At 41.7% G+C, this 26,295-nt stretch overlaps 1 protein-coding gene across 1 annotated transcript in view; it reads right to left on the reverse strand.

Moving 5' to 3' along the window:
• LOC129697508 (dynein axonemal heavy chain 8-like) overlaps positions 1-26,295 on the reverse strand; it is a 641,267-nt gene that overhangs the window by 604,956 nt on the left and 10,016 nt on the right. The window contains 4 exon segments of the mRNA XM_055636144.1: positions 419-570; positions 4,018-4,102; positions 10,194-10,328; positions 18,837-18,990. Of these exon segments, the coding sequence (XP_055492119.1) occupies positions 419-570; positions 4,018-4,102; positions 10,194-10,328; positions 18,837-18,980 (516 nt within the window). The 5' untranslated portion in view covers positions 18,981-18,990.

Here is a 26,295-nt window from a genome sequence, read left to right on the forward strand (position 1 = left end):
TGATACTTTTTCAAAGCTGGTCATACGAGGTGTTTAATCACAAGGACAAAATCAACCACTACTTGATATTAAACTAGCAAATTCACAAATAACACTTAAAGTGAATTAAAGTTCAAAGGTCCTTTTAGTATGCAGGAATAGAAGCAAAAATGTCTATTTGTATAATTCATCAAATAAAAACACATCGACAAAACATTTGGTCGAAGCGTATAGTTGGGGATAGAAATAGCCCTTCAGTGTCTGTCTGGTCATGAGCCAGGAACACTTGATATTGGTTATTTTTAAACAGATGGTGTCTAAAGCTAGATTTAATACAAAACAATGGTCCTTATCGGAAGCACAGTAAAATGAAAATGTATTCAGAATAATACACTAACATAATAATCAAACTCACTACTACTAAAAAATCACTTCATACCTCATATATATTCCTTTCTGTGAGAAGAACATCATTTTGGTATCGTACAAAAAACAAACATAGACCGTCAATGGATACATCCGATAATTTCCCCTGAAATAAGCGCATCATTTTTGTCCCTTTAGCAACTCCAGCAATAATTCGGCCAGTTTCTAAAAATAATTAATTTGTCAAAACATTAATCAGTTATCATTGACATGCTTAGGTAAATATACTTGTAGGATCAATTATTCAATAATGTCATTTTCTTCAAATGCTACACTATAAAGTTCTATTTCCTTTGTATGGGAAACAAAGCAGAACATTTGTAATGTCAGATCAAGTCAGCCTTCACGGCCCCACATCTCCCTAAACCCAACAGTTATGAGGCATACCTGAATTTAGTATAACAGGTTATTAACATCCCAGAAAATGTTGGAATGCAGATCAAACAACATTTACAAAAAGAGAAATAGAGATAACATTTCAGGTCCAAATGCATAATCAGAACTTAAAAGACATAAAATAAGTTAGTTTTGTGCATAAATGTTGACATAGAGTGGTGATTATCTGAAACTATGTTTGAGGAGATGGCAGAAGCAGATACATTTGCAATGTTTAAAAGGCATGTGGACAGGTGTTTAATAGGAAAGGCATTGAGGGATATAGGCCTAATGCAGGCAAATGGGATTATAATAGACCAACATCATGCTTAGCATAAACAAGTTGGGCAAAATTTACTTCTTTTTGTGTTGTCTGATTCCAGAATTCTATGAATATTTACAATAAAGGGAATAAAGGGGCTGTCCCACTGCGGCGACCTAATCCGCGAGTTAAGAAGAGTGTCTTCGACCTTCAAACTCGAGGGCACTCGCCTGGAAAACCTCGAGCTGGGTCGACCGTACGCGATGAAACCGCGAGCTGGATCGACCAACACACACACACACACACACACCACACACACAATATGGACACACTTATCTGTTTTGTAGTAAATGCCTACTATGTTCTGTGTGCTGAAGCAAAGCAAGAATGTCATTGTCCTATACAGGGACACATGACAATAAACTCACTTGAACTTGAACACACACACACACACATCGCAAAGGCAGGGGCCAGGGAAAGCAGGGGAGCGTTGTCTGAAATTCACACCCCTGATGAAGAAGAAGGTAAAAGATGGCTGCACAGTGTATGGTAAGTCCTTTAGAGAGCACGGAGAGGCGGGAGGGGAGAGGGGGGAGAGAGGGGGAGAGAGAGAGAGAAGGGGAGAGAAGGGGAGAGAAGGGGAGAGAAGGGGAGAGAAGGGGGGGAGAAGGAGTGGAGACACTTTTAAGAAGTTTAATAAAGTTTAGCGGGCATTTTACCTACCGGTCGGTTTTCCTTGGTCCTGAAAACTCCAATGAGCCAATCAAAATTCTCGGTCAGCAAAGGAAATTGCCTACGGCTGCTCTCGACTGCCTGTAACTAAATAGTGACCCCACTCCACTGCACTACGAGTTAAAAAGAACCATGCCGACTAGATTTTTCTTGCGGAAAGTTTTTCAACATGCTGAAAAATTTTCCGCGACCTAGATGAGGCCATGAGTATTCTGGAACTTCCCTTGAGCATGAAGGAGAGTTCCAGTGACCTCATAGGACCTCCTAGGACCACGTGTCAACCGTACTGAGAGCTTGAAGGTCGAAGACACTCTTCTAAACTCGCAGATTAGGTTGCCACAGTCCCTTAACTCTAATAAGTTGAGTTAACGTAGTGTTTAAGAATCTAATTATGCCAGTGGTTCACCTGAGAAGGCATTTTTACTTTAACTAACTGCTCTTTGAAACAATGTTTCCACATCTCAGACTCTCCCACTGGTGGAAACATCTCAACATGCACGCATACACACATGGATACTCAAACAGACACACAGAGTGAGTTTGTATGTGTGCGCGCACTTTGTTAAGGTAATTAAATTAAATGTTTAAATTTTTTTTCAAAGAAGATCATAAAAGGTGTTTCATCAAAAGCACAAAATCAATCAACGTTTGATAATAAACTAGCAAAATTATCCAAATAATCCCAAATAACAAATGTAATTAAGGAAATACCAAGGCAGTCCAAATATGCAGGAACTGAGTAAAAAAAGGCATCTTCGAATGATTCACCATACAAAAACATATCAATAAGAGATCCAGGTACATACCTAGGGAAGGAATATTAATTTACTGTCATTCTGGCCATGTTCTGGGAATACTTGATGAGGAATAATTTAATAATTTATATAATTTATGTAAATTTATAATATAAATATTATATATAGGAAGGAACTGCAGATGATAGTTTAATCCAAAAAAAAGACACAAACAGCTGGATTAATTCAGCAGGTCAGACAGCATCTCTGGAGAAAAGGAGTAGATGACGTTTCAGGTCGAGACCTTTCTTCAAACTCAAATATTACATACTTTAGTATATTAAACCAGGGCATGACTTACACAGTAAACGGTAAAGCTGTTGAAAGAATTACAGAACAAGGAGATCTGGGGCTACAGTACATTGTTTCCTGAAAGTGCCAAGTCAGGTGGACCAAGTTATGCCGAAGGCCTATAGCACGTTTGCCTTCATTGAAAAGGGTATTCAAAACAAAAATCAGGACATCATGGTGCAGCTGTGCAAGTCTTTCGTGAAACCACACTCGAAGCACTGAGCACAGTGTTGGTCATCCATCTTTAAGAAGCGTCACCTAGAATGTTACCTGGTCTTCTGGGCTTGAGTTGGAGGGAGAGGTTCAATAGGCTGGAACTTTTTCCTTTGGAGCACACCTGGCTGTGGGATGAGCACATTTGTGGTGTACAGGATTGTGAAGGGCGTAGATAAAGTGAACGCTCTTAAGGGCCTGTCCCACTTGGGCGTCATGCAGGTGGTGAGCGAAGATTTTGTGAATCCCAAAGTCCTGGGGTGCCGTGCAAGACCGCACGTCACTGCCTACGCCAAAGCGCCGCACCACGCACGCGTCGTGAGTCGTGACGCGTAAATGATGTCACGTAAAAGACGCGCAGGTGACGCCCAAGTGGGACAGGCCCTTTAGTCTTTTTTGTTTGGTAATACCCTTCAAGGACAAAAATCTGTCATTCTTTCCTAGTCTGACAGAAGTGTGACATTTACTAATCAATATAGTTATAATGTCCATATCCCGGGAATTTTATTTAAAAAAATATTTCTCACTTTCATTATAATCATCTGGTATATATACTACAGGTGACTCCTTGTTACAGGTGTTTGCAATTCCTGGAAAATGGTCATTATTGTAGTTTTCCACCAATGCAAAATTGTGTAATCTTCAAGAAATGAGAGTTGAAAATAAAAAGTAATAGTTTACTTTTTCACAAATTCTATGAATGAATTTTATTCATTTTCCGATATTTAGGTCATTATTTATGAATTCCTGAGGGATGAACTTCTGTTACTCAAACTGCTGTTACATGGTGGGGTATTGAAACCATAGTTATAACAGGACAGTCCATGAATCATATCTTGATAACATCACAAACAAAACACATTTGAAATTATATCTAGGATAATGAAGTATTTGAAATTGTTTGTTATACATTGTGTGTATTTATAAATCTGCAAACATTTTTACCTATTATCGGCGGATCTGCTTCTTGATAAAAGAATGCAAGTACTTGACTGCCTCCTTTTGAAAAGAAATCATCAAATGGTTGTAGCTGTCAACAGAAAGTGTTAATAGTTAACATTTTAGCTATGTTTCTTCCTTGAGTGCATTTAATGATAGGTCATGAACGAAAACCAAACTAAACAGTAATGATGCATATTTTCATGATCTTTATTAACGTTATTCTTTTGCATATCTTTCAATCATTTGTTCTATTTCTCTCTATATCCTCGTCTATATCTCTTGTTTCCCTTTTCCCGACAGTCTGAAGAAGGGTCTCGACCCCAAACGTCAACTATTCCTTTTCTCTCGTGATGATGTCTGCCCTGCTGAGTTACTCCAACTTTTTGTGTCTATCTTTAAGAATAACTATACATGGGTCATTTTCAGGTTAGCAGGTTATTAATAACTAACAAAAGATTCAATGCAGGGGTCAGCTATTTTTTAGACAGTCCTTCAGAATTGAGGATGACATGCTTCCAATCCAGTTTAATGTGTTCTAAGCTGACCTGGAACTACAGATAAATCTCTTGAGCGGGAAGGTAGGAAGTTTATGAAGTAGTTTTCTCATTTCTATGAGCTCTTCATGCAGGTTTCTCAATATCATCCAAAATGCTCCTTCACCCTTTGAGTAGAACTTGGAGATTTTCAATTGTCAGTGAAAATGTTGCATTATTAATTTCAAGATTTGAGCACATCTTTGAATCTTTTCCTTTGGCTACCAAGTGATACACAAATAGAATGTCTATTTCCAGAATCACCAGAGTATGTGAATGACATGACATGATTTGTCCAATAAAGTCAACTGAGAGCAATCAGGCTTCAACGGTCGAGGTGTTGCATGGGAGAGAACTGATATTGGGTCACTGCTCGTTCCAATAAATAACCATGATTTTTTAAAGCTACTGTTACATCTATTATTGCCTCTAACTTACGAAAATATATAATTCACATGTTGTGCTTTAGGTATTGGTTTGGAAATATTTTATTTATTTGTTTACAGGATATGAATGTCACTGGAGACTGGAGATGCAAAATCAAATAAGGAAGGAAGAGTAGTAGTGAAATGTAATACTAGAAGAAAGGATTCTGGGTGGATTTCATTCCTTCCTTATCTGATTATCTTATCTTCCTTCCTTTTCCAATTCCACAAGTATACCCCTTTGTCTCCATTTCACCTCTGGCCTTTGTTATTATCTCCACCATGTGCCAATCATGCTCCTCATATCAATCTACTTATCTGTTCTTGCTTCATTCAAACCTCATCTACTGCAATCGGTGATCCTGATGTAACCTCCTATACATAAGCGAGACTAGGCGACTGTTTCATCCAATATTTGCACTCTGATCTCCAAGGCCTGCTGGATCGTTCAGTTGCTAACCATTTTAACTCCCCTTCACATTACCATACCAACCTTTTTGTTCTTGTCTTCCTCCATTGCAAAATGAGGCTATATGTATTTGAGGAATATTACTTAATATTCCGATTGCATAACTGACAACCCAATGCAATGAACATTAAATTCTCAAATTTCAAGTAATACCCTCCCAACCCTCTCTCTCTTTCCTGTGTGCCCCCAACTCCACACTGCTGCTCATTCATTTCTCCCATTATCTCCCAACCTCGATGAGAATTAAGTATCAAGTGTACAAGCCTACGTCAGTCAGTAGATGTAGCAGCTCGGACATGTAACATACTGCATACCTGAAGCTGTAAGTATTTAATAAAGATATGTTGTATCCTTCTACATGTATGAGTCCGGTAATTACATGGTGACAGAAAGGTGACTAGGACTCATTCCGTTAGTTTACCGGGATACTTCTATTTTATTTTATTTTATTTTATCAGTTTTATTTTTATCATTTTGCTCTCTTCGTTATGGCAAATGCCGCAGACCGAGTCCTTTGATCTTTGATTCAGACATCGCCGAGCGATGGCGTCTTTTCGAACGTGACTACACTCACTATATACGCATTGTTCATCGGAATGGCCCTGCTGACCTGAAAGCATCACTACTGCTCAATCTAGTGGGTCCAGAGGCAATGAATCGTGCCGACAACTTTGAATTTGCACCTCCATTCCATTCAATCTCATTCCAGAAACATCCACTCTCAAGATAATCAAATTCATTATTCTTTTGCACAATCATGTCATAAGAACATCTAAATCATCTATATTTTGTGTTATTGTCACAAAATGATCAATATTTTCATACTAAATATCCACAATTTAGCCAGATGTATTGCGCAAAAAATAATGATTTTGATTATCTTGAGAGTGGTGTTTCTGGATTAATTTATGGGAATTAAATATTAAATTCCTTCCATTTGACATGACAAAGTGAAATTAAAAAATCATGTTATATCGTGAATTTTTGTGTGAATGGGATCAGTTTGTTATTTATTATTTGGAAACTTAGGCTATTTAAAAATGTTAGCCTTTTCTTACGAAATGGATAGATGTTTAGATCTAATAATTGAATTTAGATGAATTTAATTGATTTGATGAAACTGATGAATATGAATTTTTTGTTGGGTATTTACTATTTCTTTTAGCATTTAACTTTATCATTTCTACCTTTTTTTTCTAAAACTGCAAATAACTTGTTTCTGTTAATGCTGTTCAATGTTCAATTTTCTTTACATTTTAAACAGATGTCACCGAAGAAGAAATGCAAAATTGTCAATCCAAATGCCCAGCAAAAGAGACTGATTTACACAGCATTCGCAGAGATTATCCGAATTTGGATTACTCCAAATGTGATGATCCACAGGACATTATTAATGGGAAAGTAGTATCATGCGTGGTTTGAAGAGCAAAAACTTGTAGTTTACAATGCCAAAATTGAAAAGTTGAGGAAAAACAAGGTGTACAGAGTTGCTTATTGGTTACAATCTGAGAAGTATGATGATGCTACTGATCATGATATGCCAATGTGCCAGCTAGCAACTGATCTTCTGCATAAAGACTTGGTCTTTTGCTAAAAATTGTAATTTCTTTACCTGTCTGTTACGGACTTACAGCATATAATACAATAAAATTAAAGTTCTGATCTTGAGGATATCACATTTTTGAATTTTCAAGGAATTTGGGTGTTTATTACTGTTTCCGTCACAATGGTCAATTTTGCAATTAGCTACAATTAGGTGACAACTAATTATATGCTTTAATTTCAGGTCATTCAAGAAAGATGTTTTATATTTGTTTCAGAATGCTTCAATCCATAATAACTGAAAATTTCATTCCGTTCTCTTAATTTTTAAGGGCTTTTGACTATCCTCGATCACAGCTTTTGTGTTAAGTCAATGGAAAAGCAATAGGGAACAAGATGCTCATTTCCGAGAATGAAAATGACTATAACTTCTTAAATACTGAAGATATGAAAGTGAATTAGGTATCAAATTAAAGTTATTTTTATGCTTTATCTGATGGGATAAATTATAGGCTTGATGTTTAAAATCTCAAAATTCTGTAACATTCCTACTGCTTATCAGTACATTGTCCTGTCTGTATGTTGAGCCACGTCAAAGAAGATTTTCTGTTACGACAGACAGTAAAGTTTTCTGAATCTGAATCTGAATCTAGTTCCATTAATCAGATCACCTTGAGATTGAAGGCTGTGAGAATTTTTTGGAAGTAACCACCTATCATCAAATACTATCTTATAGTCACAGTTAGAGAACTAAAAGCCATGGAAATAAGCTCTTCAGCCCACCAAATTGGTATACCCCTGTTTGCCTGCAGTTGACCCATTGGCCTCTAAACCCTTCCTATCAATATATCTGCTAAATGGCTTTTAAAAGTCCTAATTCTATCCACTTCCATAGCATCTTTTGGCAGCTTATTCCAAATATGGACTACCATCTGAGTGAAAATGTTTCCCCCGGAATCCTCTAAAATTTCTCCCCACTGACATTAAGCCAATGCCTTCTAGTTTTAGACTCCTCTACCCTGGGGGGAAAAAAAGTGAGCGGTCACTTTATCCATAACCTATATAATCTTGCACAGCTCAATATGGTCAACCCTCAACCTCCTACACGCCAAGATAAAAAGTCCCACTGACCCAACCTCTCCCTATAACTCAAGCTTGCAAACCCAGGTAACAGTTTGTTGAATCTATTCCGCACCTTTCCAACTTACAGACATCCTTCCTATAGCTGGGCGACCAAACCTACACACAGTACTCTGTGTGGTTTCACCAATGAATTGTGTAGTTGTATCTTGATGTACCAACTTTTGTCCTTAATACCCTTCCCAATGATGGTAAGCAATACACTTTCCAATGAAGGCAAGAATGCCAAAGGCCTTCTTCACCTCCCTGGCCGCCTGACTTGCCTCTTTCAGGGAACCGTGTTCCTGTACTCCCAGAACTCTCTGCTTACAACACTCTACAGGGCGCGTCCATTTATCATGCAAGTCCTTGCATGTCAGAATTAAATTCCATTTGGCATTCCTTGACCACTTTCCCAATTTATTTAATCCTTTTGTAAACGTATATTTTTTCACCATCCACTATTAACTAATTTTGTTGTAATTTGCAAATTTACTAACAACGTTTACTGCATTGTCATCCAAATCAATAATGCATATAATAATTAGAAGCGGAATCAGCACTGACCTCTGCATCTCCAATCAGAAAAAACAACCTTCTACAAGTTCCCTTTGACTCCCTCCTCCAAACCAACCTTTAATACAATTGTCTAACTTCTTTCGGATTCCATGTGATCTAACCATTTCAGGTGATCTAAATATGATTTTAGCATATGTTTTGTCAATCTACACTGAATGGATAATGGGGAGCAGCACGGTGATTGACATTGAAATGGAGCAAACTTTAGTTTCCTTGAGGGTGAAAAGAAAATGACAAATTGGGAAAAAATCTTAACTCGAAATGAGGAAGCAAGGATTAGTCCTATATTAAATAGCTAGACCAAAGGAGACAAAATGTATCTAAAACAACTCAAATACTCTCTGACACCTCTCTCCCCTTTATTGATCTCTCTGTCTCCATCACAGGGGACAGACCATTGGCTGATGTCTACTACAAACATATTGACTCCCAAGGTTATCTGGATTACACTTCCTCCCATCCTGCCTCTTGCAAAGATGCTGTCCCTTACTCTCGATTTATCTATCTCCACCACATCTGCTCCCAAGATGGGGCTTTCCATTCTCGGACATCCAATTCCTCTCACTTCAGTAAACATGGTTTCCCACCTGGTGTCATAGATGTCTCCCACGTCTCCTCTGTCCCCTAGTCCTGCTCTCGCTCTCCCTCCCCCCCCCCCCCCCTAGATGGAACGGATATAGTTCCCCTGGTCCTCACCTTTCACCCCACCAGCCTCTGCATCCAACATATCATTCTCCGACATTTTCCTCACCGACGACGTGATCCCACCACCAGTCATATCTTCCCATCCCCACCCCATTCTGCCTTCTGCAGAGATCACTACCTCCAAAGATTCAGATGCACCTCCTCTAAACTTATCTACTGCATCTGGTGTTCCCAATGTGGCCTCCTATACATTGGCAAGACCAAACGTAAAATCAGTGACCATTTTGATGAACACCAAAGACGACTGGACCTCTTGGTTGCTAACCATTTTAGTTCCTCTTTCCATTTCCACACTGACCTTTCTGTCCAGGGCATCCTCTATTGCCAGAGGTCACACACAAACTGGTGGACAGCACCTCATATTTTGCTTGTGTAGCACTCAGTTTTAGGTAACCATACCCCTCCCGCCACTTCTTTCCCCACCTCCACTTTCTTTACGCCCCTCGTTCCTCCTGGTGCCACACATTCCTTCCTCTGTCATAATTCACAACTCCTTAATCCTTTTGTCTCACGCCTTCTGTCATTTTATCTTTAGCCTTTGTCCATTCATCTGTCTATCACCCCCCCCCCACACCTGTATCCACCTATTACTTGCCTGGATTTGTCCTGACCCTCTTCTCCTCACTCCCACCCCCACACCATCCCATCCCCATAATCAATCAAAAGTGTCCCGACCTAAAACATCAGCTATTCATGTATTCCGGAGATGCTGTCAGACCCAGAACACTTTGTGTCTTTTTGTGTAAATCAGCATCTGCAATTCTTTGTTTCTACATTTGCTCAAATATTTAAAAAACTGTTACTTACAGACAGTGAATCCAAGATAAATTCTTCGACCTCAGCTTTCTGTAGTTGTAGTTGTTTCGCCAAGATTTCAATAATATAGCGATGCACATGATCAAGCTTCATTTTTCTTTTTTCCCTGGCTTCCCTGTATCTTGCCTACATTGAAAAATGAATCATGTGTGTATGTTCATTACCCCTATTAAGAACCACTATTCAATTTCATCTTTATTTTGTTAAAATATCCTGAGACTATCACTCTAATACATTGAAAAACATAAGAATATAAGAGCATAAGTCCACAGCACTCCTCAAACCTACTTTGCCATTCATTATGACTATAAATTATCTACCCCAAACTGCAACTCCTCTATTGATCCAGATTCCCAGACCATTCAATCTCCTGAACTTTCAAAAATTGACCTACCTCCACCTTCAATACTTCTCTTGAGGTGGCCTCCAACACTCCCTTCATGTTCATTCTGCTAGTCTGCTTGAGGAAATTTCTATACCTTAATTTTAAATGACCACCCCTTACCTTGAAACAATGTTTGCTCCCCTTTGTGAAAATTACATCCCCCCTTTCTTGTCCCCGATCATGCGTTTCAATAAATATGATGTTATATTATAGATTATAGATACTCCATTGCTCATTTTTCAATGTGATGAAGGTTTCTGCTTTCAAAATCATTTTATGTTTGACATTGCTAAGATCTTAAATGATATTTATCACCTAATTTCACTGTGGAAATGCTAGTGGGAGAATTCAGGAGGGGATTTGAATCAGAGAACAAATTTCCATCAATAAGGAGGTATTAGATGTTTTATCAAGCTTGATTGGTAAATCCTCAGGGCCTGAAGTAATGTATCCCAGACTAATGTGGGAGGTAAGGGAGGAGATTGCTGAGGATCTGACCCCACCATTCAATTTGATTAAGGCTGATTTATACTGCTTTTAACTCCTCTTCTGTGCCTATTCCTCATAACCCTGAATTCCTCAAACTTTCAAATACTTATCTATCTTCACCTTAAATATATCTATTAATCTGACTACCACCATGCTTGAAGGCAGAGAAATCCAACCACCCACCACCTCTGAGAGAAGAAATGTCTATGCATCACAGTATTAAATGACCAGGCCTTTATTTTGTGGCTATGACCCCTTGTTTGTGACCCTCCCACAAGTGACTCTTCACAATTTAGGATTTCAATTTCTTGTCCATCCATAACTACTTTAAAACTCAATTATGATCACTATCTCTGAACGCTCTTCCATTGACACTCACATAACTTGCCCAACCACGTTCCCTAAGATTAGATCTAGGACTATTCCTTTTCCAATAAGACTATCCAAATATTGAAGAAAGTTTCTCCTGGACACAGTATAAAAGATGGTACTTTCTGTTAGTACTGAGAAGATTGGAATTCCCTCGTCCTCATGATTGTTTCTGTCACAGAAACATAATTTAAAAAATGGCTGTTAACATTGTTAGTGTATAGAAACAGGGAAGGAGTGTGGGGAGGGAGGAATTGCAATTTCAAAGAGGTGGCATTGCGTTATTAACCAAAGATCGATGCTGCAGTCAGAGGAAAGAATACCCCAGAAGATGTTCAAAATAACACCATATAAGTGGAGTTTATAAACAAAAAAGGAGATAATCATTTCTCCCAGTTTGGTGACAAGGTAGCACTAAAACATCTCTCAAATTTAACTGAGCTAGGAGGAATTGTCGTTAGTACACTGTACACTTTTTCTAGTGTGCTTGGGCGTTTCAACATGGTTTCCACGATAGCCTTTCTCGCTTTAATATCTTCAAAGTATCTTCAGAGTTTAAATATGACTCTTTTGGCTTTGGCTTCTTGACAATCTTTCTGGAGAGAATGGCATCAAGCTCTTCTGATTTACTTTGCTTCACAGTGGCTCAGCTCGTCATTATCTTCTCCATTGTCATCAAAGAATTACTCATCTTTGTTTGAGAATAGCTGCGTGTAAATTTCTCCCGCAATTCTGGCAAGATCATTTGTTAGTGGGAATGCAAGTCGGGAGTTTCAGGCACAGTCATAATCCATTAGATCATCCAATTAACTGAGGAGCCCTGAAATGCCTAAGTTTCTTCTCTGATCAATTCTAACGCAAATAGCTTTATATAGTTTTCTACTGATATCACCAGGTTGCTGCTCCAGATTGGTCAGCATCAAATAAAAGACTTTGTCAGCTTTGATTAAGTTGCAATCGTCCAAGGGCAAGGATATTCATTTCAATCAAATCCAAACTTTAAGCTAACACGGATGCCAGCTGCAATTCAATTTCAGACAGGAAAAGATGCCTGGGTGAAAGCTCACTCAACTGTTGGTATATCTTTCAGTCCCAAAAACCACCCCAGCATAGCCTGCATTGATGTCCAATGTGTTTTGCAATCAAGGATTAATGTTGTCATATTTTGTTTTTTAACTTTTGACTAGATGTTGCAATAAACCATTTCTAACAGATGATTTGCAGAGAAATTTAGCATCTTTTCAAATCAATTCAGCAATGTTGCAAGTTGAACATCAGCATTCACATATTGATCTTCAACACTCACCAATGGAGTCATCATCGCCTTCGTCCTCATCATTGGACTCCTTAATTTTCTCTTCTTCATGGATGTTTTCGTTTTCATCTTCATCACCATCATCAGACATTTTAGGTGGCTTCTTATACAACACATCAACCATGGCTGTGAATGCCATGCTGATACACAATTGCTAGTAAATGCTTGATTTTTAACTGAGCTTCTTCAGGACACTGACTCCATTAGCAGCGGATCACTGGACAATCCACACGTCCAAGGAAGGTGACGACTGGAGGCCCTGCAGCAGCCAGGGGCATGCCTGCAACTGGCACCGCTCATAACTGGAACATGGACTGGATTTTGAAAATGGCGCTAAAACATGGCGCCTCTTGCCTGCAGGCTAAGTAGACTATTTCTGCACAATTTGCTAATCGGGGATGTGCTTAGATATGGCAATACCTTACTGGACTGTTTGTAAGAAAATAATTTCACTGTGTGTTTGCATGTGATGATAAAAGCACCATTGAACCAACCATTGGTCATCCAGATTACTTGTTTCTTCAAATCAATGTCAACATGTTCAAGTTTATCAATGATCAATTTTAGCAGGCTTTGAACCGTATCATTGATTCATATCATCCCAAGGCCAAAGAGCTTATCAGTGAATTGAGATAGTCATAACGTCATATAGTGTGGAAACAGGCCCTTTGGCCCAACTTACCCACACCGGCCAACATGCCCAGCTGCACTAGTCCATAACCCTCCAAACTTGTCCTATCCATGCACCTGTCTAACTGCTTCTTAAATGTTAGGATGATTGCAGCCTCACCTACCTCCTCTTGCAGCTTGTTCTATACACCCACCACCCTTTGTGTGAAAAAGTTACCCTCAGATTCCTCTTAAATCTTTACTCCTTCTCTTTGAGACTATGTTCTCTGGTCCTCGATTCACCTACTCTGGGCAAGAGAATCTGAGCATCTAACCGATCTATTCCTCTCATGATCTTATACACCTCTGTAAGATCACCCCTCATCCTCCTACGCTCCCAGCCTACTCAACGTCTCCCTATAGTTCAGACCCTGTAGTCCTGGCAACATCCTCGTAAATCTTCTCTGAACCCTTTCAAACTTGACAATATCTTTCCTATAACATGGTGCCCAGAACTGCACACAATACTCTAAATGTAGTCTCACCAACATCTTATGCAACTGCAATATGACCTCCCAACTTTTATACTCAATACTCTGACTGATGATGGCCAATGTGACAAAAGCCTTTTTGACCATCTTATCTACCTGCGACTCGACCTTCAAGGAACCATGCACCTGCACTCCTAGATCCGTCTGCTATACAACACTCCCCAGAGGCCTACCATTCAATGTGTAGGTCATACCCTTGTTAGACGTCCCAAAATGCAACACCTCACACTTCTCTGCATTAAATTCCATCAACCATTCTTCAGCGCACCTGTCCAATCGATCCAGATGCTGCTGCAATCTTTCACAATCATCTTCACTATCTGCAAAGCCATCCACTTTTGCATCATCTGCAAACTTGCTAATCTTGCCCTGTTCTGATCCAAATCATTAATGTAGATGACGAACAGTAACGGACCCAGCACTGAACCCCAAGGCACACCACTAATCACAGGCCTCCAGTCCGAGAGGCAACCATCCACTATCACCCTCTGCTTCCTTCCATCAAGCCAATTTGCTATCCATTCAGCTATCTCTCCTTGGATTCCATGCGATCTAACCTTCCAGAGAATTCTATCATGCGGAACTTTGTCGAATGCCTTCCGATACATGTTGCGTTGGTTTCTCTTTGAGGTCCACTCGTCGAGAGTTAGTGAAAAGCTGATTCCAGTATTTCCTACAGTTCCTTCTTTATTTCTTCCCAGATTTTTATTCAAAACTTCATGACCATATCACGAATTACCTATCTCTTACTTGGGATGTACAGACACTTTTGGCAAACAAAATTCTGTCTAAAGCTGTCAAAAGCGCAATGACAAACTCAGGTATTTCCGTTGATTTCTTCTTGAAATGCATAAGAATTGTTCCTTGATTTGTGCAGGATGGAATGCCAACTGGTACTGGATCAAAATTGAAGGTATGTTTGTGTTCCAGATATTTAGAAACATAGAAACATAGAAATTAGGTGCAGGAGTAGGCCATTCGGCCCTTCGAGCCTGCACCGCCATTCAATATGATCATGGCTGATCATCCAACTCAGTATCCCGTACCTGCCTTCTCTCCATACCCTCTGCTCCCCTTAGCCACAAGGGCCACATCTACCTCCCTCTTAAATATAGCCAATGAACTAGCCTTGACTACCCTCTGTGGCAGAGAGTTCAAGAGATTCACCACTCTCTGTGTGAAAAAAGTTCTTCTCATCTCGGTTTTAAAGGATTTCCCCCTTATCCTTAAGCTGTGACCCCTTGTCCTGGACTTCCCCAACATCGGGAGCAATCTTCCTGCATCTAGCCTGTACAACCCCTTAAGAATTTTGTAAGTTTCTATAAGATCCCCTCTCAATCTCCTAAATTCTAGAGAGTATAAACCAAATCTATCCAGTCTTTCTTCATAAGACAGTCCTGACATCTCAGGAATCAGTCTGGTGAACCTTCTCTGCACTCCCTCTATGGCAATAATGTCCTTCCTCAGATTTGGAGACCAAAACTGTACGCAATACTCCAGGTGTGGTCTCACCAAGACCCTGTACAACTGCAGTAGAACCTCCCTGCTCCTATACTCAAATCCTTTTGCTATGAAAGCTAACATACCATTCGCTTTCTTCACTGCCTGCTGCACCTGCATGCCTACTTTCAATGACTGGTGTACCATGACACCCAGGTCTCGCTGCATCTCCCCTTTTCCTAGTCGGCCACCATTTAGATAATAGTCTGCTTTCCTGTTTTTGCCACCAAAATGGATAACCTCACATTTATCCACATTATACTGCATCTGCCAAACATTTGCCCACTCACCCAGCCTATCCAAGTCACCTTGCAGTCTCCTAGCACCTTCCTGACAGCTAACACTGCCCCCCAGCTTAGTGTCATCCGCAAACTTGGAGATATTGCCTTCAATTCCCTCATCCAGATCATTAATATATATTGTAAATAGCTGGGGTCCCAGCACTGAGCCTTGCGGTACCCCACTAGTCACTGCCTGCCATTGTGAAAAGGACCCGTTTACTCCTACTCTTTGCTTCCTGTTTGCCAGCCAGTTCTCTATCCTCATCAATACTGAACCCCCAATGCCGTGTGCTTTAAGTTTGTATACTAATCTCTTATGTGGGACCTTGTCGAAAGCCTTCTGGAAGTCCAGATACACCACATCCACTGGTTCTCCCCTATCCACGCTACTAGTTACATCCTCGAAAAATTCTATAAGATTCGTCAGACATGATTTACCTTTTGTAAATCCATGCTGACTTTGTCCAATGATTTCGCCACTTTCCAAATGTGCTGCTATCCCATCTTTAATAACCGACGCTAGCAGTTTCCCCACTACCGATGTTAGACTAACTGGTCTGTAATTTCCCTGTTTTCTCTCTCCCTCCCTTCTTAAAAAGTGGGGTTACGTTTGCTACCCGCCAATCCTCAGGAACTACTCCAGAACCTAAAGAGTTTTGAAAGATTATTACTAATGCATCCACTATTTCTGGAGCTACTTCCTTAAGTACTCTGGGATGCAGCCTATCTGGCCCTGGGGATTTATCGACCTTTAATCCATTCAATTTACCCAACACCACTTCCCGGCTAACCTGGATTTCACTCAATTCCTCCAACTCCTTTTCCGGCAGATTATTTATGTCTTCCTTAGTGAAGACGGAACCAAAGTAGTTATTCAATTGGTCCGCCATATCCTTGTTCCCCATGATCAACTCACCTGTTTCTGACTGCAAGGGACCTACATTTGTTTTAACTAATCTCTTTCTATCCACATATCTATAAAAACTTTTGCAGTCAGTGTTTATGTTCCTTGCCAGTTTTCTTTCATAATCTATTTTTCCTTTCCTAATTAAGCCCTTTGTCCTCTTCTGCTGGTCTCTGAATTTCTCCGGTATGCTGCTTTTTCTGGTTAATTTGTAAGCATCATCCTTCGCTTTGATACTATCCCTGATTTCCCTTATTATCCACGGATGTACTACCTTCCCTGATTTAATCTTTTGCCAAACTGGGATGAACTATTTTTGTAGTTCATCCATGCAGTCTTTAAATGTCTTCCATTGCATATCCACCGTCAACCCTTTTAGAATTAATTGCCAGTCAATCTTGACCAATTCACGTCTCATACCCTCAAAGTTACCTTTCTTTAAGTTCAGAACCATTGTTTCTGAATTAACAATGTCACTCTCCATCCTAATGAAGAACTCAACCATATTATGGTCACTCTTGCCCAAGGGGGCACGTACAACAAGACTGCTAACTAACCCTTCCTCATTACTCAATACCCAGTCTAAAAGCCTGCTCTCTCGTTGGTTCCTCTACATGTTGATTTAGATAACTATCCCGCATACATTCCAAGAAATCCTCTTCCTCAACACCTCTGCCAATTTGATTCACCCAATCTATATGTAGATTGAAGTCACCCATTATAAGTGTTTTGCCTTTGTCGCACGCATTTCTAATTTCCTGTTTGATACCAACTCCAACTTCACTACTACTGTTAGGTGGCCTGTACACAACACCCACCAGCACATCATATTTGAATGATGATGGGGATGATGATGGGGATGGCTGATATTTGAAAGTTGTTTCACAATGCTTGCACTTCACTAAATTCCTATTGTATTTGTTCACAAGAAAGTTGTGCCAACAACCGACCTCTTACCTTGAAAATCAATCCAGTTATTTGACATCTTGCTGTTCAAAGTATTCTGAATGAATGTTTCTGCATGTGATCATGTTTACAATTAGCTTTACTGGACAAACTGGCTATAAAGTTACCAAACATTAATTTACAAAAACAAGGAATTCTCATACCATCCTACGCTAGTCCTGGCTTTAGATTTTAGAAATAAAATCACTTAATTAATTAATCAATTAATCCTGATTAATCATGGTAAATCATTTTTTGAAAAGGTTTAAATCTCCAGCATAGTTTTAAATCTCCAGTGAATATGGACAGTTTTGTCGAATGGGCAGACACAGAACAAATGAGCATTAACAGTCTTTTTTATTTACTTGATTAGTTGTGGGTGGCACAGTGGCTGCCTGAAGGGCCTGTCCCACTTGGGCGTCATTTGTGCGTCATTTACGCGACAGGCCGGTAGTGGCAGTCGTGTGAAAATCGTCTAGCAGTACGACAGTCGCGCGCCAAGTGCTCTTGAGGGCCCTGCTTCATTTGGGAGCCATTTGCGATGTCGTTCGTACTTAGTCTGATCTCCGTGGCAAGGATTTTCCCAGTGAAAATCTTTCAAAACTACGCGCCTTTATACCCGGGTGGTCACGTGGTGCGGCGCTCAAATGACGCGCAAATGGCGTGCCGACGGCGTATGGGCAGCGCATGGTTACGGTAGTTGACGAACAGTGACGCATATTAAATTAGCATAGGCAATGTTCGTGCGTCACCGTGCGTAACCATGCATCACCACTCGCTACACGTACGCCATCTGTATGTCAGCGTACGCCATCAGTACATCAGCATGTCCAAGGGATAGGTCACGCAGGTGCCGCGCGAGGATTTTGAGCATTACAAAATCCTGGGGCGCCGCGCGTTATCGCGCGTCACTGCATACGCCACCAAGCCTCACAACGCGCCAAACAATTTTTAGGATGTCGTGTAAATGACGCCCAAGTGGAACAGGCCCTTTACAGCACCAGAGATCCAGGTTCGATGCTGACTATGGTTGTGTCTGTACAAAATTTGTACTTTCTCCCTGTGACTACGTAGATTTTCTCCAGGTGCTCCCATGTCCTCCCACATTCCAAAGACGTACAGGTTAATTGGTTTTGGTAAAAATTGTAAATTGTCCCTAGTGTGTAGGATAGTTTTAATGTACAGGGGTGGTAGCTGGTTGGTGAAGACTCTGTGGACCAAATGGCCTGTTTGGTGCTGTATCTCTAAAGTCTAAATCTAATGTGTATTGTTAATTAAAGAAATACCTGTTTTTCTTTTATTGTCTCCTGCATAGCTAGCATTCCAACAGTACTTCGTCGAACTTTACTAAGTCTTTTCTCTTGACTGAAAGGATTTGTATCAGACATATTCGATCCACTAATACTCGGAATAAGCCTTAACGGATTCATTTTTCAAAACCTGAAACAGACACAATAGATTAGTTGTGCATAGAAATTCTTATCAATTAAACCAAAATAACAAACCATTCAGTGTACCTGAGGAATCACTTCAACTCACTTAATCTTAATAATTCAATTAGTTTTCATCCTGCAAATTGTTCCTTTTCAAATACATAACATGCTTGATAGTAAAACGCAGAGGGAGATGATGGAAGGCTGCTTGTTGGGACTGGAGTACCATAACTGTGTGTGGCTCAAAGTTCAGTGCTAGGTCCATTTTGTTTCTCATCAATATCAATGATTTGGTCAACAAGGAATGGTTAGTAAATTTGCAGATGACACTAAAATAGTATCTCAGAAAGTGAAAGGTTATCCAGATTCTTAGCAGGATCTTGATCAGCTGGGTCGGTGTGCCAAGGAATAGAATTTGGGAAGTTAAACCAGGGTAGAACTTTCACAGCATACGACAGGGACCTGAAGAGGAGAGATCTAGAAGTACAAGTACATAATTCCCTGATAGTGGCATCATAAGTTGAAGCAAACCTCGCCAAGATTGCTGTACTTATGGACAGTGAGGAAGGCAGTCAAAGTATGTAGTGGGGTATAATCATCCACAGAAATGGGCAAAGAGATGGCAAATGGAGTTTATTATGAGTAGTTATGAGGTGTTGCACTTTGGAAGGTCAAATGTAAGGGGAAACTATACAGTTGATGGCAAGACCATTAACAGCATATGTGCAGAGGTATCTTGTAGTCCAGGTCCATAGCTCCCTGAAAATGGCAACACAAGTAATTGCAATGTTACAAAATGTTGAGATTTAAAAAATCAAGTCTGCAATTTATCCCATCAGATAAAGCATAAAAAATTTGACACCTAATTCACTTTCATATCTTCAGTATTAAAAAAATTATGGCCATTTTCATACTCGGAAATTAGCATCTTGTTCCCTTTTGCTTTTCCATTGACTTAACACAAAAGCTGTGATCAAGGACAGTCAAAAGCCCATAACTTTCTTAAAAATTAAGAGAACTGAAAGAAATGTTCAGTTATTATAGATTGAAGCATTCTGAAACAAATATTAAACAATCTTACTTGGATGTCCTGATATTAAAGCATATAATTAGTTAGTTACCCAATTGTAGCTAATTACAAAATTCAATTGCTAGATCTAAACATCTATCCATTTCTGAAGAAAAGATTTTTAAATAGCCAAAGTGTCCAAATAATATTCACACAAGAATTCACAATATAACAAGATTTTAAAATCTCATTGTCATTCATATATAGGCCAAATGGAAGGAATTTAGTGTTTAATTGCTATAAATTAATGGCCATTTAAATCATCTTGCGAGTGGGATTTTGTGGAAAGCGATGGTTTGGAACGTTGCGGTTGCGGTGAATTTGAACCCCATGTTGGCAGGAAAAATACTGCCGGTTTCGGATGGGCCCCAAGTCACCTTCTCGCAACTTAAAATTTTGATTAAAGGCATCTTAAGAAGAACTTTTTAATGCAAAATTAAACGGCATTCCTTGCCTTGTCTCCTACGTGAGATCCGTCCCGTTCGATTTGAACAGCCTGGAGAAAACGGCATTTTAATCCCCTCCCCCCTCTCAAAGGCGCGAAAATCACGCACACGGGCAGTGACAAAACTGCAGCACCGCTGAAGGTAAGTTTTGTACCAGTAGCAAAAAAAGGCGTACGTTATGCTCGCCTTTAGTGGTCAGGGTATAAGAGTCAAGAAGTCATGATGCAGCTCTATAAGACTTTCTTTGGTCACATTTAGAGTATTGCATTCAGTTCTGTTCACATTACAGGAAGGTTGTGAAGGCCTTGGAAACGGGACATGGAGAGGTTGGGCAAACCAATGGATGTTGTTACTTATTTGCACTTATTTTGATGCAAAAGACCTGAATGATAAGGCAGATTAACTCAGGGTGTGTGACTCGTGAGACGAGGACATTGTAGCCATTATAGAAACCTGGTTATGAGAGGAAGAAGATTGGCAGCATAATATTCCAGTGTACAGATGCTTCAGAAGAGATAGAGATGGGGGTAAAGGGCCTGTCCCACTATGGCAACTTAATTTGCGAGTTTAGAAGAGTTTGCGCTCGCCACAAACTCGCAGCATGGTCGACACGTGGTCCGAGGAGGTCACTGTAACTCTCCTTCATGTTTGGGAGAAGATCCCGCATACTCGCGGCCTCAGTTTGGTCGATGCTCGACCAAAGGCTCGTCAAAATATTTTTAGCATGCTGAGTAAAACTTGGTCAGCGTGGAAAAATACCGATATTTTTTTACTCGTAGGTTTAGTCGAAGTAGGTTGTCGTAGGTCGGCATGCTACCGTAGGTAATCAAAGATAGTCATAGTGTTAGTATATCGCGTTTGCTAGTTGTAATAGCTCGTTGACAAAAAAAAGGTAAGTAAACAGCAGCACGTGATGTGCTGCCCTTCCAGGGCGCGGTCATTGCGAGTTTCCTATAACAGCATCAGACTTGTTTTAAGACATGGCTCCAAAGAAGACAGCAGCGCAGGGGCAGAGCACAACCGTCAACAAAGCCTGCCATGCAGGTGTTGCTGACCCAGGAGGGGGAGTAGCAGGAGGAGCTGGCATAGGTGGAGATGCCACAGGAGGAGAGAGCCCAGGAGGAGGAAGCCTTGGAGGAGAGCTCCCTTGAGGAGACCAGGGAGGTAGGCCATGTCCCCACCACCACCCCATCCTTGACTGGCCCATTTAAAGGCAGCAATACAGGCACTTCTGCCGTGTCTGTGTTAGACACCGCATCAGACTCTGATGCCTCATTCTTGGTGAGGAAGGTTTTGCCTGATACCTTCACCAGACAGCAGGAAGGAGACCTGGTGGAATGGTATCAGCAAAACACGATCCTGTACGATAAGGAACATGAAGAGTACAGGATGAGGGAGAAGAAGAACAAATTACTCCAGGAAAAGGCCAAGGAGTTGCCTGACTGCACCTGTAAGTACCTGCTTATTTTTTAACTTCAGTAGCTCTACCATTCTCTTGTAGCCATGCAGGCAATTTTCACAGGCTCCTTTAGATTTAAAGCTCATAATTGTTTCGTGCAAAACCTCTTCCATTCTCTTGCAGACTTGCAGGCAACTTTCACAGGTTATGTTAGTTTGAAGTTGCAATCTTGTCTCCAATACATTAAATATACGGGAAGGCAGGCAATTAGCACATGTTATTTGTTTTAAAGTCCCTACTTTGTTTATCTTCTGTACTTCTTCCTTTCTCTTGCTGGCAGGCCGTAAACTAACACAGGCTTCAATGGTTTTTAAGTGCATGGTTTATTGTCTGCAGCACCTCATCCATTCTCTTCACAGACATGCAGGCAGCTTTCACAGGTTATGTTACTCAATTCACACTGGCTTTTCTAAACTTTGTACAGATGATCAGCTCTGCCAGTGGTTCAAGAGCCAGCGGACAATATATGGAAAGCTGACTATCATGGGGACAAAATCAGGGTCTGCTGGGAAAAAGTTCACCAAGAGGCAACAGTGGATTCGGTAGGCGGCGTGACTCTCGTCAGCAGCGGCCTCTGCAGCCCGTCCGCGTTTTTATTATTTTTTGTCTATGTTTCTATGTAATTTTTGTTATTTTTTTGTTGGGGTGTGTGTGTGGGGGGGTGAGGGTGGGGTGGGAGGGAGGGGGTAACTTTTAAATCTCTCCCTGCACGGGAGACCCGACCTTTTCTTTGTCGGGTCTCCGTTGTCGTTGGGGCTGCAACGAGGAGCGGCCTCCAACAGGAGAAGACCGGGGACTCTGGTGCCGACTACTCACCTCACCGTCGCGGAGCTGGCCGAGTCCGGAGCGGTGTTGGAGCGTTGCTGCGGCCCGACCTCCGGAGATTCGGAGGCTGCTACTGCGGGTCTGGCGGACGGCGGCACCGGGAGCCCGCGGGTCCCTGGAGGGAGACCACTTTTCAGGGCTCTCGCAACGGCGACTTCTCCCGCCCGAGTTGCAGGGTCGAAGAGCTCCTGGAGCGGGGCCTCACAGCACCGCCCCGCGCGGCTTGGAATGGCCGCTGGACTCTGCGAGCGCACGCCGGAGGCTCCAACATCAAGAACCCGGTGTGCGACCTTGCACCACCCGGCGTGGCTTTAATGGCCGCGGGACAATCGCCATCACCAGCCGGGGGCTTTGACTTTGACTCTGACATCGGGGGGCGGGGGGAGAGTGCAGTGGAGAGATAAGTTTTTTTGGCCTTCCATCACAGCGATGTGATGGATGTTTATGTAAATTATGTTGTGTCTTGAGTCTATTTGTTTGTAATGTATGGCTGCAGAAACGGCATTTCGTTTGGACCTCAAGGGGTCCAAATGACAATTAAATTGAATCTTGATCTTGATCTTGGATTCACGATAAGTGGTCTTTCATGAAAGCGCACATTGTGCGAGTAGAGAGTAGGAAGAGCTGCAAGGAGGTAATTTTTATAAAATAGTTTGTCTTGATGATCTTGACACATTGTAAAACAAATGTTATTTATTCCAATTGCAAAAGAGAAATCCACTGCCCAGTGCGCCCCGTGCAGAGGTGGAAGATCCACTTGAGGGGACATCTACAATGACCCCCTCCACCAGTCAGCAGCACTCCAAGAGGAGGATGACACATGCCAGCCACGGTGGAGCCTCCTCACCGGATGTCACTAATGAAGACGGAGAGGAAGAACAGAATGAACTGATCACGATTGTAAGTCCCTTGTGTAAAAATTCTGCATATTTATCTTCTCATTCATCAATGCATACATCCATTCATCATTGTACTTTTGACATGGTCATTTATGTTTTAGCTCATTGAACAGGCAAAAGACGCAAACAAAGCATTACATGAAGACCTCAAGATCAACACACAGGAGGAGTATGTCCAGAGCTTCACCAGATTCATTGGCTCTCTGTTAAATTGTGCACGGTCCAAGCGCATGCTGACATTCACCAGAGGGCTTCTAAACTATGTGATGGATTTCTGCAAACAGGTCATTATGTAATTTAATTTGTCTATCATTCTGTCTACGTTTGGCTGCAATATTTATCCTTAAAATTTATTTCTTAGATGAAATAATCACAATGATTTCATGTGTGTTGTAGTCTGAGCAGCCGATGCCACAAGTAGAACGTCAACAGGTGGCACCACTTCAGATATTTCCCATGGAGCAACCATCTCATTATTTTGAACAAGTATAAAATATATAATAAACGTTTTTATAGTTGCAATTCTTTGTCACGGAGCTCCTCAGTGAGAAATTTTAATTTTATTTGAGTTCCACATATGTGATTCTGTGCTTCAAAAGCAGTCACTGATGGGACATCCACCACACATGCGAATGGGGGCACAACCACATCTGCAGGCTGACCAGGTATACAATTTAAAAAAGAAAATTGTGAGGTTAGATTGTCCTTTAATTATTTGTCAATCCCAGTTTGTTAAGATTATTAAATTCACCCTCCTTCTATTCGTAATGTTTATGTGTTTAAAAAAAAGTCCATGATGGGACCGCAAAAACATAAAACATTTTGCCAGTTTAGTTTTAATTCAGAATCTATGTTAAAGCTCAGCTTTTGATGGTTTTTATTGTTTTTGCCTTTCAATTGATCTTGTTTTGTTTTCAGAGACAGTTATCTATGACACCACCACAGACATACGTTAACCTACAGCCTGCAGGTTCAGTGTTATCTTCGGTAGACAAAAGTGCTGGAGAAACTCAGCGGGTGAGGCAGCATCTATGGAGCGAAGGAAATAGGCAACTTTTCGGGCCGAAACCCTTCTTCAGACTGATGTAGGGTGGGGGGGGCGGGAAGAAGAAAGGGAGAGGAGGAGCCAGAGGGCTGAGGGAGAGCTGAGAAGGGGAGGAGACAGCAAGGGCTACCGGAAATTGGAGAAATGCTCAAGCCTCTGGGGTGCAGACTGCCCAAGCGGAATATGAGGTGCTGCTCCTCCAATTTCCGGTGGTGCTCACTCTGGCCATGGAGGAGACCCAGGACAGAAAGGTCAGATTTGGAATGGGAAGGGGAGTTGAAGTGCTGAGCCACAGGGAGATCAGGTTGGTTAATGCGGACCGAGCGGAGGTGTTCGGCGAAACGATCGCCAAGCCTACGCTTGGTCTCACCGATGTAGATCAGCTGACATCTAGAACAGCGGATGCAATAGATGAGGTTGGAGGAGGTGCAGGTGAACCTCTGTCACATCTGGAACGACTGCTTGGGTCCTTGAATGGAGTCGAGGGGGGAGGTAAAGCGACAAGTGTAGCATCTCCTGCGGGTACAAGGGAAAGTGCCATGGGAGGGGGTGGTGCGGGTGGGAAGGAAAGAATTGACCAGGGAGTTATGGAGGGAGCGGTCTTTGCCGAAGGCAGATGTGGGTGGAGATGGGAAGATGTGGCGAGTGGTGGAGTCACGTTGGAGGTGACGAAATTGACAGAGTATTGTATTGTATTCAAATTTATTGTCATTGTCTCAATTTGAGACAACGAAATGAATTTCCCTTACAGGCAGTATCATAAAAAAAAAATCATAAAAAATAAATAAATAATAAATAAATAGTAAAACATATTAAAAATAAAATTGAGATTGAATTTTAAAAAAGCACAAGCACAGAAAGTCCACGACACAACATAACATAAATGGCACCAAGGTGAGGATGGCACCATAGTCCAGCCAGCCTCGCCTGCGTGTTCATCTGTGGTCGGGGCCTTCCGAGCACCCGCAGTCGCCGCCCCGGTTGGCCCGATGTTCAGGCCCTCACGCCGGGCTGGTGGAACGCTGACGCCGAACCCCGACGGTGAGCATCCTCCTCCTCAGCGGCCCGGACCTCCTGATCAGCCGCCTCCCGCTGCTGGAGTCTGCAGCTCCTGAGTCCACAGGCCGAGCCGGGCAGTCACAGGACCCCACGCTGTCCATCAGCGCCGCCCACGTTGGGAGCTCCGCAAACCGCAGCTCCAGGATGTCGGTGCAGCAAGTCCAGCACTCCGGGCTCCAGACGGCGACCCCCGGTAAGGCATTGCCAGCCCCGCGATGTTTCAGCGCTGTCCCGCCGCTGCTGGAGCTCCGGTCGATCCCGGCAGGAAAGGCCGCGCCAATCCAGGTAGGTAGGCCGCTGTGGGGGGGGAGGGGGGGGGGCGAGGACGCGACTCGAGTAATAGTCGCGTCCTCACCAGGAAGCGGCTGAAGGACGGTATCCCCCACACCGTGCCCTCTTCCCCCACATAAAAACACCAAAAAAACACAAAAAACACACTTTTCTATACCTAAATAAACAAAAAAACAAAAAGATACCGGGCTGTAGGTGGAGGCTGCTGACACCAGCGCC

The sequence above is a fragment of the Leucoraja erinacea genome, chromosome 5 (genome assembly GCF_028641065.1).
Source record: "Leucoraja erinacea ecotype New England chromosome 5, Leri_hhj_1, whole genome shotgun sequence".
NCBI lineage: Eukaryota > Metazoa > Chordata > Chondrichthyes > Rajiformes > Rajidae > Leucoraja > Leucoraja erinaceus.